Here is a 14200-nt window from a genome sequence, read left to right on the forward strand (position 1 = left end):
ATTGGTATCCCATAAGTAATGGATGATCCGTGGACTGGATACACTTAACAAGAGAAAACATAATTTATGCTTACCTGATAAATTTATTTCTCTTGTAGTGTATCCAGTCCACGACCCGCCCTGTCACTTTAAGGCAGGTAATTTTTCCATTAAACTACAGTCACCACTGCACCCTATGGTTTTCCTTTCTCTGCATGTTTTCGGTCGAATGACTGGTAATGGCAGTTAGGGGAGGAGCTATGTAGCAGCTCTGCTGGGTGAATCCTCTTGCACTTCCTGTTGGGGAGGAGTTAATATCCCATAAGTAATGGATGATCCGTGGACTGGATACACTACAAGAGAAATAAATTTATCAGGTAAGCATAAATTATGTTTTCTCAGTGTCCCTTCCTTCAAGATGGAGACGATAAGTTCCATCCTTCCTTTAGTTCAGGAACGCCAGTTTATGACCACTATAGATCTGTAGGACGCTTACCTTCATGTTCCAATTTACAGGGAACACTTTCAGTTCCTGAGGTTTGCATACCTGGACCAGCCCTTCCAGTTCATTGCCCTTCCGTTTGGCCGAGCTACTGCTCCAAGAATTCTTACGAAGGTTCTGGGGGCTCTTATAGCCATTGCCAGAACGCAGGGTATTACAGTAGCCCCATACTTGGATGATATTCTGGTGCTAGCACCATCTTGTCGTCTTACGGAAGAATACTTGGAGTCCCTTCTCAGTCTTCTTCGATCACATGGATGGAAGATAACTTGGAAAAGAGTTCTCTTATCCCAAGTACCAGGGTGGAATTCCTGGGTACTATAATAGACTCCATATCCATGAGGATATTTCTAACAGACCAGAGACGTAGCAAGCTATCTTTTCATGTCTTGCCCTTCGGACCTCCTTGAGTTCCTCCCCTCTGTGGCTCAGTGTATGGAGATGATTGGTCTCATGGTGTCCTGCATGGACATAATTCCTTTTGCCAGGTTCCATCTCAGACCTTTACAACTGTGCATGCTGAGACAGTGGAACGGCTATCATTCTGATCTATCTCTACAGATTGTATTAGACAGACGGTCGAGAGAATCACTCTCTTGGTGGCTCTGTCCAGATCATCTGTCCCGAGGGACGTGCTTCTTAAGACCATACTGGGAGATTGTGACTACGGACACAAGCCTATCCAGATGGGGAGCTGTTTAGGGTGCCAGGAAGGCACAGGGGTTGTGGACCCAGGAGGAGTCCTCCCTCCCGATCAATTTTGGAACTACAGGCAATCTTCAATGCCTTGAAGGCTTTGGCCTCTGGGTTCATCCCAGTTTATCAGATTCCATTCAGACAATATGTCCTCAGTGGCTTACATCAACCATCAGTGGGTAACGAGAAGTTCCTTGGCGATGAAGGAAGTATCTCAGATTCTGGAGTGGGCGGAGTCCCACAGCTGTTCGCTTTCAGCTATTCACTTTCCAGGTGTGGACAACAGGGAGGCGGATTTTCTCAGCAGGCAATCCTTCCACCCTGGGGAATGGTCTCTACATCACACGGTATTTGCAGAGATATGCAGCAAGTGGGGGACGCCGGAGATAGATCTCATGGCGTCCCGTCTCAATACCAAGCTACCCTGGTAAGGGTCGAAGTCAATGGATCCCCAAGCGGATCTAATAGATGCACTTGCAGTGCCCAGGAGGTTTAAACTCATATGTTTTTCCTCCATTACCGCTTCTTCCTCAAGTGGTGGCCCGCATCAAGCAGGAGCGGGTATTAGTAACAACATCGATACAAAAAAGAAGCAGTGCTTACCCATCTTCTTGCAGACAATGCCACACAGCGTTGCTTCAGCGTTTCTTCGGCGTGTACACACTTGTGCCCCCCCCTTCACCGCCGACGTCAGAATCCAGGAGCCATACAGGAGGAGTCTCCGCCCAAGACGTCCGACAAGCAGCAGCCAACACAAAAACAATCAGCACGGCTGCACCAGAAAAACTGACGAGGAGAGCTTCGTAATGTGGTAAAAGGATTTATTGGGCAAAAATATAAAATCAAAAATTATACTGACATAGTCACCATCAAGTGAAAAATAACTCACTCCCGGACCGGAGTGAGTAAAGAGTAGCAAAAAAGAAACAGTATACGCGTTTCGTGCGGGACTACCACACTTGATCACTACATATCTAACAAATTCTAATGCTACTCTTAAATAGCCACAAGCTATCTAATTAGTACAGCTTCCTGTTAACTCTTAAGTGGCTATTACTAAAACCTGACACACAAAATAGAATAAACTATACCTTAATAGCAGAAATGTGATAAACATTCTAAGCACAAATTTAAACACTATTTTAAACACAATATTATTTAAAGAGGATATTATTAGCTTGTCACATAAATGTAAGAGTGAAACCCACACAAGCATTTATCTGAAAGCATTTATGTGAAAGCAGGGACAATAAGAAACACGTACTTGTAAACTAACATGATTTAGATTAATTTAAATAAAACCAATTTAAACAAATAAATTCACATCTGTTTCAATATTTAATCCCTCTGGTGATCTAGTTTGTAGATAAAAAATCCACTTCACTTCTTTCTTACATAGGGCATAATCCCTATCACCACCTCTTTTTGTCCAGGGTACATGATCAATAGCTTGAAAAAGAGCCAATGAGGAATCCCCATTGTGTTCAAATTTAAAATGCGAAGCTACCGATGTGAACACATCAGGGTCATCAATGTCCCTGAGATGTTCAAGGGCCCTATCTTTGAGAGCCCTCTTTGTTTTTCCTGTATACTGTTTTTTGCACCCCCCACAGGTAAGGAGGTACACAACATGTGTGGACTTGCAAGAAAGGGAAAATCTGATGTCATACTCTTTATTGGTGACACTTGATCTAAAAGTGTTCCCTTCAATGACATAATTACATGTTTTACAAATTCTCGCCCTACATTTGTGGAACCCTATTCTCCTTTGAAGCCAGGTCCCAGATTTTTTCTCTGGTAACATGGAAGGCGCAACAAAATTGCCAATGGTTTTGGCTCGTCTGGAGACACATTGTACCCCATCTGCAATTACTTTACTGAGAATAGAATCATTCTCAAGTATTGGGAGACATTCCCTAATGATATTGCTAATATTTTTAAATTCCAAACTGAAAGGGGTACTGAAAATAACTTTATTGGTATGATCTCTCTTTTTTTGTTTTTTATGTTTTTTGTAGGTAAGTAAAGAGTTACGGGGGATATTGTCAACAATTGTTTTGGTACTGTTTAAGAGTTTTTCTGAATAGCCCCTAGCCATCAAACGTGTTTTAAGAATTTCACTTTGTTTCTGATATAATGTCTCCTTAGAACAAATACGCTTTGTGCGTATATATTGGCCTTTGGGGATAGCTTTTAAAACATGTGGAGGATGACATGACCTAAAGTTAAGAATGGTATTACCCCCAGTGGGTTTTCTATGTATGTCAGAAATTATTAGGCCATGGTCTGGTTCAATTGATAATTCAATATCCAAAAAATTTATTTTTGATTCACTGTATGTTCCTACAAACTTCAAATTAAAATCATTAAGATTTAAATAATCAAAGAAGGAACAGATAGACTGTACATCTCCATCCCACACCAACAGGAGGTCATCGATATAGCGACCAAAAAATAAAATTCTAGACTTGAAGGGGTTACTATCCGCAAAGACGTGCAACAACTCCCACCAACCCATATAGAGGTTGGCGTACGATGGGGCAAACTTTGCCCCCATCGCTGTTCCACGTCTCTGCAGATAGTAAGTACCCTCAAACAAAAAATAGTTGTGAGTTAGCAAGAATTCGACTGTAATAGACAAAAAGTGCTTAACATCTTCTGAATATTGTGATTGTTTGTCTAAAACACCCGAAATTGCTTCTAACCCCCTGCGGTGTGGAATGGAGGTGTACAATGAAGCTACGTCAATAGTTACAAACCTGTAAGTACTTTTCCATTCAAGGGTATGCATACTTTTCAACACCTGAGTGGAGTCCTGTATAAAACTCAGAAGGTTAGCAACAAGAGGTTGAAGAAAACTATCAATCAGCTCAGAGATGGGCTCCAACAAGGAACCCACCCCTGAGATGATGGGTCTGCCTGGCGGATGTACTGGGTCCTTGTGTAGCTTAGGTAAAAAATAGTAAATTGGTACGTTTGGAGCTTTAGGCAAGAATAATTCTTTTTTATGCTCCGGTATGATGCCTATTTGACACCCCAGGTTGACAATTCCTTCTAACTGTTCTCTAAAGATTTTAGTTGGATTTTCCTTCAATTTAATGTATACTTCCTCATCTCTGAGTTGTCTCAGTGACTCAAAGAGGTAATATTCCCTGTCCATCACAACAACATTACCACCCTTATCAGATGCTTTTATTACTATATTCTTGTTCTCCTTTAAAGAGGTAAGTGCCTTATGCTGACTGGTGGTAATGTTGCTGTGTCGACTAAAGGGCATTTTGGAGATTCTGGAGTTAACTCTTTCTGAAAGCTTTATTAATTTATGCTCTACACTCCTTTGGAAGATATCCAAGCTCTTCCCTCTTGTGTGTACAGGGTAAAAAGAGCTTCTACCCTTCATTTTAGGGAAACTAGTCACAACTTCATTTCCATGAGCTGCTCCTAAGTCAACAAGTGATCCCTCCAAATTCTCAGATTCTTCTCCCAGCGTTATAAGATCAGCTATTGCACATTGATCCCTAAAGAGTATTAGAGACTCACAATCAAGTGCTTGCTCATCAGCAGTGGCTAGAGTATTTTCAGGAGTATCATTCTGTTCGTCACCATCCTGGCTCTCTGTAAAAAAATGTTTTCTGAGTGTCAATTTTCTGACAAATTTGTTGACATCCAGGATGGTGTCGAACAGACTGAAATGACTGGTAGGGGAGAAATTTAAACCTAAGCTAAGAACCTCTGTTTCTGCTAAAGTCAGGGTATGTTGAGATAAATTTACAACATTTTTTAGACATATTTGCGAGTCTGAATTTTCTTCTGTCTGGGGTAATAATGTCTCTTGTCTGTTTTTATTTTTTCTTTTTCTTCCCCTGCTGCCTCTTCTAGTTTTTTTCTTATAGGTTTTAGTGCCAGGCTCTCCCCGTTTTTTGAAGGGCCTGTTACCAATTCTGGAACATCCATTACTGATATCCCCTGAGTCACTGCTGTGTCATCTGGGGAATCATGATCTGATGTATCCACATCATAATCTGTCTCTGCAAACCTAATTTTTTTATTGTGTTTACTTTGCTGTGTTTTAGCTTTTTCATAATTACTATTCTGCTGTGAACTTGATTTGGTAAACGAAAAACTCTTTTGTGGACCTTTATTCCACCTATAGACTCTGTTAGCCTCATAATCCCTTTTATCCCTGGACAATTTGGTTTTCTTAAAATCCCACAATTCTTTAGAAAATTTTAACATGTTTTGTTCAAATTTAACATCATATTCCTTAAAGTCAGGATCTGTCTGTAAATTTTGTAAATCAGTCTGAATTGCTTTTATCAAGATAATTTGTTCTTGTCGTTGTTGTTTTTTATAATCAATCAGCAATTCCATTAGTGCAAATGAACAGTCATTAAGAATTTTATTCCATTTTAATATGAAATCGGAATCTGTAACCAAAAATGAAGGAAACTTTCTTATTCTGAGTCCTCTTGGAATACGTTCATATTTTTTATACAATAGGAATGCTTTGATATCTAGATCCAACTTGATGTCCTTTCTACGAAGTTCATCAATATGAAAAAACAAATTATCCAGTGTATTTTCATTGTCCAAGGAAAGGGAATCCAGGTCTTGCTCATACTGATCAAGAGTATCTCCCAAATCTTTTAAAACAAAACTTTCACGTGTGTCAGACATACTTGAAAGGTACTATGTCAGTTAAAGGAGTCAATACACAGACTGAATCCTCAAAATTGATTTTTTGTTAAAGATTCACTTATGTCCATACCCAATAGGCAATCTCTGAAGCCCAATACAAAATATGATTACCAATGTAGAATCGACTTAAAGGCTACACCTGCATGTGTGATAAAGGGCAGGGGGTCTTACTCTTCAGTACCGCACACAAAATAACGCACCTGTATGAACGCTAACCTCTCACGGGCATAGGCAATGCTGCTTACGACGTGCAACCGCTTCAAAGGGCAAGAATAAGGCACAACATCGATACAAAAAAGAAGCAGTGCTTACCCATCTTCTTGCAGACAATGCCACACAGCGTTGCTTCAGCGTTTCTTCGGCGTGTACACACTTGTGCCCCCCCCTTCACCGCCGACGTCAGAATCCAGGAGCCATACAGGAGGAGTCTCCGCCCAAGACGTCCGACAAGCAGCAGCCAACACAAAAACAATCAGCACGGCTGCACCAGAAAAACTGACGAGGAGAGCTTCGTAATGTGGTAAAAGGATTTATTGGGCAAAAATATAAAATCAAAAATTATACTGACATAGTCACCATCAAGTGAAAAATAACTCACTCCCGGACCGGAGTGAGTAAAGAGTAGCAAAAAAGAAACAGTATACGCGTTTCGTGCGGGACTACCGCACTTGATCACTACATATCTAACAAATTCTAATGCTACTCTTAAATAGCCACAAGCTATCTAATTAGTACAGCTTCCTGTTAACTCTTAAGTGGCTATTACTAAAACCTGACACACTCTTTACTTACCTACAAAAAACATAAAAAACAAAAAAAGAGAGATCATACCAATAAAGTTATTTTCAGTACCCCTTTCAGTTTGGAATTTAAAAATATTAGCAATATCATTAGGGAATGTCTCCCAATACTTGAGAATGATTCTATTCTCAGTAAAGTAATTGCAGATGGGGTACAATGTGTCTCCAGACGAGCCAAAACCATTGGCAATTTTGTTGCGCCTTCCATGTTACCAGAGAAAAAATCTGGGACCTGGCTTCAAAGGAGAATAGGGTTCCACAAATGTAGGGCGAGAATTTGTAAAACATGTAATTATGTCATTGAAGGGAACACTTTTAGATCAAGTGTCACCAATAAAGAGTATGACATCAGATTTTCCCTTTCTTGCAAGTCCACACATGTTGTGTACCTCCTTACCTGTGGGGGGTGCAAAAAACAGTATACAGGAAAAACAAAGAGGGCTCTCAAAGATAGGGCCCTTGAACATCTCAGGGACATTGATGACCCTGATGTGTTCACATCGGTAGCTTCGCATTTTAAATTTGAACACAATGGGGATTCCTCATTGGCTCTTTTTCAAGCTATTGATCATGTACCCTGGACAAAAAGAGGTGGTGATAGGGATTATGCCCTATGTAAGAAAGAAGTGAAGTGGATTTTTTATCTACAAACTAGATCACCAGAGGGATTAAATATTGAAACAGATGTGAATTTATTTGTTTAAATTGGTTTTATTTAAATTAATCTAAATCATGTTAGTTTACAAGTACGTGTTTCTTATTGTCCCTGCTTTCACATAAATGCTTTCAGATAAATGCTTGTGTGGGTTTCACTCTTACATTTATGTGACAAGCTAATAATATCCTCTTTAAATAATATTGTGTTTAAAATAGTGTTTAAATTTGTGCTTAGAATGTTTATCACATTTCTGCTATTAAGGTATAGTTTATTCTATTTTGTGTGTCAGGTTTTAGTAATAGCCACTTAAGAGTTAACAGGAAGCTGTACTAATTAGATAGCTTGTGGCTATTTAAGAGTAGCATTAGAATTTGTTAGATATGTAGTGATCAAGTGCGGTAGTCCCGCACGAAACGCGTATACTGTTTCTTTTTTGCTACTCTTTACTCACTCCGGTCCGGGAGTGAGTTATTTTTCACTTGATGGTGACTATGTCAGTATAATTTTTGATTTTATATTTTTGCCCAATAAATCCTTTTACCACATTACGAAGCTCTCCTCGTCAGTTTTTCTGGTGCAGCCGTGCTGATTGTTTTTGTGCGGGTATTAGTAATCCTGATTGCTCCATCGTGGCCGCAAAGGACGTGGTTCGCGGATCTAGTGGGTTCTCCTTATCTCCTCTGTGGAAGTTACCTTGTCGCAGAGACCTGCTGTTACAAGGTCCATTTGTTCATGAAAATCTAGATTCTCTGAGGCTGACTGTGTGGAGATTGAACACTTAGTCTTAGCAAAGAGAGGTATCATTGATACTCTTATTCATGCTCATAAACCAATTACTCTGCGTATCTACCACAAAGGGTGGAGGACCTACTTATTCTGGTGTGAAGAGTGTGGTTTTTCCTGGCACAGAGTTAAGGTTTCCATGATCTTATCTTTTCTCCAGGATGGACTGGAGAAGGGCTTTTCTGCTAGTTCCCTGAGAGGACAGATTTCGGCCCTGTCAGTTTTATTGCATAAGAGGCTGGCTGAGCTTCCAGACGTGCAGTCGTTTGTTAAGGTTCTGATTAGGATCAGACCCGTGTTTAGATCTGGGGCTCCTCATTGGAGCCTAAGGGGGATATTTATCAAAGCCTCAACTATGCTGCATTCGCGGAACCAATACGTTTGCCTTACATCGCGGCCGCAGACCTGAATTTGATCTCCATATTTATAAAAAAAAGCCGGCAAAAAGACGCGCCAAGTACGGGGCGATGAGCATCGGAATGTTGTTAACTAGCAGTCATTGATCTCGCGTCTATTTGTTTTTTTACCAACTTTATTTATACCCTGTCACTAAATGCCGCCACTATACAAAAATGTTTAATCCCTATCCCGCCACTCCCGGACCCCGCCACAACCTAAATAAAGTTATTTACACCTATCCCGCCGCTCCCGGACCCCCCAGCAACCTAAATAAAATTAACCCCTAAACCTAACAAGCGACTAACTTTAAATTAAAATTACAACATCCCTATCTTAAAATAAATTTAAACTTACCTGTAGAATTAAAATAAACTATTTTTAAACTATTACTATTTAAACCTACCCTATCTGTTATACTACAATTAAATTAAACTACCAATTAAATTAACTAAATTACATATTAAAGAAACCTAACCTTACTCAAATTATTTAAATATACTATTAAACATTATTAAAAATTACTAAATTACCAAAAAAAAAACACATTATCAAAAATAAAAAAGAATAAAACTAATCTAATAGCCCTATCAAAATAAAAAAGCCCCCCCAAAATAAAAAAAACCCCTAGCCTACAATAAACTACCAATGGCCCTTAAAAGAGCCTTTTGCGGGGCATTGCCCCAAAGAAATCAGCTCTCTTGCCTGTAAAAAAAAATAAAATACAAACACCCCCAACAGTAAACCCCACCACCCAAGCAACCAACCCCCTCAAATAAAAAACCTACCTAAAATAACTTAAGCTCCCCATTGCCCTGAAAAGGGCATTTGTATGGGCATTGCCCTTAAAAGGGCATTTAGCTCTTTTACCTGCCCAGACCCTAATCTAAAAATAAAACTCACCCAAAAAACCCTTAAATAAGCCTAACGCTAACCCCCGACGATCCACTTACAGTTATTGAAGTCCCGCTTGAAGGCTCCATCCAGCCGGGAAGAAGTCTTCTTCCGGGCGGCCTCTTCCATCTTCATCCAGCCGGCGAAGTCCTCATTCAGGCGGCAAGAAGTCTTCATCCAGACGGCATCTTCTATCTTCATCCATCCGGTGCGGAGCGGGTCCATCCTGATGGCATCCGGCGCAGAGCTCCTCTTCATACGGTCGCCGCCGTAAACTTCAATGCACGTGACGTAATCCAAAATGGCGTCCCTTGCATTCCTATTGGCTGAAAGGTTCCAATCAGCCAATAGGATTAGAGCTGCTAAAATACTATTGGGTGTCCCATTTGGCCAATAGGATTTGAGCAGCTCTCATCCTATTGGCTGTTCCAATCAGCCCACAGGATGAGAGCTCAATCGACCGTATGAAGAGGAGCTGTCTTCAGGAGGACCCGCTCCGCGCTGGATGGATGAAGATATAAGATGCCGTCTGGATGAAGACTTCTTGCCGCCTGGATGAGGATTTCGCCGGCTGGATGAAGATGGAAGAGGCCGCCCGGGTGAAGACTTCTTGCTCGCTGGATGGATCCTTCCAGCGGGACTTCAATAACTGTAAGTGGATCGTTGGAGTTAGTGTTAGGTTTATTTAAGGTTTTTTTTGGGTGGGTTTTATTTTTAGATTAGGGTCTGGGCAGGTACAGAGCTAAATGCCCTTTTAAGGGCAATGCCCATACAAATGCCCTTTTCAGGGCTTAGGTTATTTTAGTTTTTTTATTTGGGGGGTTGGTTGGTTGGGTGGTGGGTTTTACTGGTATTTTATTTTACAGGTAAAAGAGCTGATTTCTTTGGGGCAATACCCTACAAAAAGCCCTTTTAAGGGCCATTGGTAGTTTATTGTAGGCTAGGGTTTTTTTTTTTTATTTTGATATGGCTATTAGATTAGGTGTAATTCTTTTTTTATTTTTGTTAATGTGTTTCGTTTTTTTTTTCCCGTAATTTAGTGTTTTTTATTTTTTGTAACTTAGTGTTTATTTTTTTTTGCCAATTTAGCAATTTTTAATAATGTTTAATAGTAGATTTAAATAATTTGAGTAGGGTTAGGGTTTTTTAATTTGTAATTTAGTTGATTTGATTGGTAGTTTAATTTATTTGTAGTATAATAGTTAGGGTAGGTTAATTAATAGTTTAGTTTATTTTAATTCTACAGGTAAATTTAAATTTATTTTAAGATAGGAATGTTGTAATTTTAATTTAAAGTTAGCGGCTTGTTAAGTTTATGGGTTAATAGCATAATTTAGTTTATGGCGATGTGGGGGGCTGGCAGTTTAGGGGTTAATAGGTTTAGTTAGTGGTGGTGATGTGGGAGGCCAGAGGTTTAGGGGTTAATACTTTTATTTAGTGGCAGCGGGGTCCGGGAGTGGCGGCATAGGGGTTAACTTTATTTAGGTTGCGGGCGGGGTCCAGGAGCGGGGGAATAGCGGTTAATAACATGTAGGTGGAGGCCATGTTGGGGGCGGCAGATTAGGGGTGTTTAGACCCGGGGCTTATGTTAAGGTGTTAGGTGTAAACGTTACTTGTTTTCAACCATTGAAATCAATGGGATATCTGGCAGCATCGAACATAAACTTTCGATGCTTTCAGACTCCCATTGATTTCTATGGCATCCGTGACCTCCAGGGTGGCGGATTGAAAACCAGGTACGCTGGGCCGGAATAGCCGCAAGCATACCTGTTAGAAATGTGATAAATGGGAAAAGGGGTCAAATAGAGCCGAATGTGTGTTCGGAGAAACATATGTAATGACATAAGCATCGATCTGTGTCGGATTGAGACTGGCGGATCGTATGTTACATCACAAATGTCAACTTTTCCCAGTCTGTAGGCTTTGATAACTAGGTCGGATCAAGCTCGCGACAATTACGCTGCAGAATTCCGGCGTATTTGCAGTTGACGGCTTGATAAATATCCCCCTAAATCTTGTTCTTCGTGTTTTGCAACAGGCTTTGTTTGAGCCTCTGCATTCTGTTGACATTAAATTGTTCTCTTGGAAGGTTCTCTTTTTAATGGCTATTGCCTCTGCACGCAGAGTTTCTGAGATCTCTGCTTTGCGATGTGAGTTCCCTTATCTGATTTTTCATGCAGATAAGGCAGTTTTACGTACTAAATTAGGTTTTCTTCCTAAGGTTGTGTCGGATCGCAACATCAATCAAGAGATTGTGGTTCCTTCCATTTGTCCTAATCCTTCTTCATCGCAGGAATGTTTTCTTCACTATTTGGATGTGGTTCGCAGCTTGAAGTTCTTTCTTCAGGCTACTAAGGAGTTTAGACAATCTTCCTGTTTGTTTTTGTCTATTCGAGGAAGTGTTAAGGGTTAGAAGGCTACTTCGACTTCCCTATCTTTTTGGTTAAGGAGTGTCATCCGCTTAGCTTACAGCTAAGCGGGACATCATCCTCCTGAGAGGATAACGGCTCATTCCACTAGAGCAGTGGCTTCCTCTTATGCCTTTAAGAACGAGGCCTCTATGGATCCTGTTCCTCTTTACATACTTTTTCTAATTTTTACTATTTTGATGTTTTTGCTTCAGCTGAAGCAGCTTTCGGGAGAAAAGTTTTGCAGGCTCAGTGCCCTCAGAATAAGGTCCGTCTCTTCCTTTTTGTTCCCTCCCGTTATTCATTCAGTGTCCTCTGGAGCTTGGTTATAGTTTCCCCAAGAGTAAGGAATGAAGCCGTGGACTTTCCCTATCTTAGGAAGGAAAACATAATTTATGCTTACCAGATAAATTCCTTTCCTTCGGATAGGGAGAGTCAACAGCCCCCGCACTCTTTTTCTTGTCTAAGGGCGACCCCCTATTATTTATCTTATTCTTCTGGCACCATTTATACCCTGATATTTCTCCTACTTTTCGTTGTTCCCTCGGCAGATTATTGAATCATGGACTCCTCACCACTCTTATGAAAGAAAACATAACTTATGTTTCTTCCATGGTGGTGAGAGTACATGAGCCCTTCCCAAGTTTATTAAATGTAATTTTTTTCTGGTGACAGTTCTAGTTTGCACCTCATTTTCTGTGCTTTGTCCTTTCCTACTTTTCTACTTCTCTTTTCTTGGCTATACGTCAGACTGACATACCAGAGAAGTGGTAGGTGTTAAAGGGATAGTAAACTTAAAAAATGTTATATAATTCTTCACATAGTGCAGAATTATGTAACATTATCTTGACAGCTTTAAAAATCAAAAGATTTGAGAGATTTTAGCTCTCAAAGTTGCACTTACCTGGTCTCCTCTCCAGGCTCTTCTAAACAGGTCTTCTTTTTCAATAGCGGTTTGTGGGTGTGCTGTCTAATCACAGTACGCCCGAACTAAATGTAGCTCGCTCCCAATACCAGAGAGGGAGCGAGCTACATTTAGTTCAACAGCAATGTTGGGCGCGCTGTGATTAGACAGTGTGCCCGCGAACTGCTTTTGGAAAAGGCCTGATCAGAAGAGCCTGGAGAGGAGACCAGTTAAGTGCAACTTTGAAAGCTAAAATCTCTCAAATCTTTTGATTTTTAAAGCTGTTGCTAAGATAATGTTACATAATTCTGCACTATGTGAAGAATTTTATAACATTTTTTATTTTTACTGTCCCTTTAAGTACTCTTTGAGCTTTGGGGCTCTTTGCCTCTTCCTAGTGATCAGTAGGTAAATTCTCAGGAGTAATGGATCTTGGACTCTCAACACCATGAAATAAATTAATTTATCAGGTAAGCATAAATTATGTTTTTTCCAGGTCATAAAGTTGTATAGAAGATTATTGGCTCTCATGGCAGCTCCAGTGGTCATTTGTTTGCCAAGCACTGGTTTATGATGATGTTTTCTTTTTATAATTAAAAAGTCACACCTTCATTTCCATGGCCTATTACATTTTCATTATAGTTTATTTTACTAGTTTATTTTAGTCTTGTAGGAGAACATTATTTTGTGGGCAACTGAAATTTAACTGTTTATTTTGACACAAGACTTTACCATTAAACTAAATGATTAATAAGCATATCAATTAATACGTTGCTTATTAAATTTGGTTTATAGTCTATATATCTTGTGTTTCAGGTAGTTAGATCAGGTCAAAAACTTCTAGCCAAGAAGTCCTCTCAGACTGGAGAGAAGAAGAGTGGGGGATGGTTTGGTGGATTCTGGAGCAAAAAGGAAGTTGCCAAGAAAGAAGATTCTGATGAACTCTCAGTTCCTGAAAGTATGAATTTCTGTCTTTCTGCAACTATTCAGTATTCTTCATAGAGAAGTATACCAGCTGGGTGGCATTTATAAAGTAGCTGCGTGGGGGCAGTGTAATACTTTCTAATATTATAACATTTTCTGCTATCCAAAGCACAAAATAATAGCACAATTTAGCATAAATGTATTTAATGATACTTTGTGCAATAAACATTGCAAACATTTTTTAATATTAGCTCATTTTAGCTTAATATTGACTTCAACTCTAGTCAAGTGTTCAGTAAAATTAGCCAGGTGGTGCACCCATTAAAAAAGTCCACTCTTTGTTAGCAACACAAGTCCATTTTTGCAACAAATATTTGTAATTCAGGCAACTCTCATCACTATAACAGTTGTACCTTATCAACTTTACTTATCTTTTTATATCCTTTACATCTTTTTATATTCATGTTTTAATTTCAGTCGTTCCATATATCTATCTATCTATCTATCTATCTATCTATCTATCTATCTATCTATATATATATATATATATAGTAATCC

At 39.6% G+C, this 14200-nt stretch overlaps 1 protein-coding gene across 1 annotated transcript in view; it reads left to right on the plus strand.

Annotated features, from left to right (window-relative positions):
- Positions 1-14200, plus strand: part of VPS13C (vacuolar protein sorting 13 homolog C) — a 1402311-nt gene that overhangs the window by 285056 nt on the left and 1103055 nt on the right. Inside the window, 1 exon segment of the mRNA XM_053719302.1 lies at positions 13535-13676. Within this exon segment, the coding sequence (XP_053575277.1) occupies positions 13535-13676 (142 nt within the window).

Source organism: Bombina bombina, chromosome 6, assembly GCF_027579735.1.
Source record: "Bombina bombina isolate aBomBom1 chromosome 6, aBomBom1.pri, whole genome shotgun sequence".
Taxonomy (NCBI): domain Eukaryota; kingdom Metazoa; phylum Chordata; class Amphibia; order Anura; family Bombinatoridae; genus Bombina; species Bombina bombina.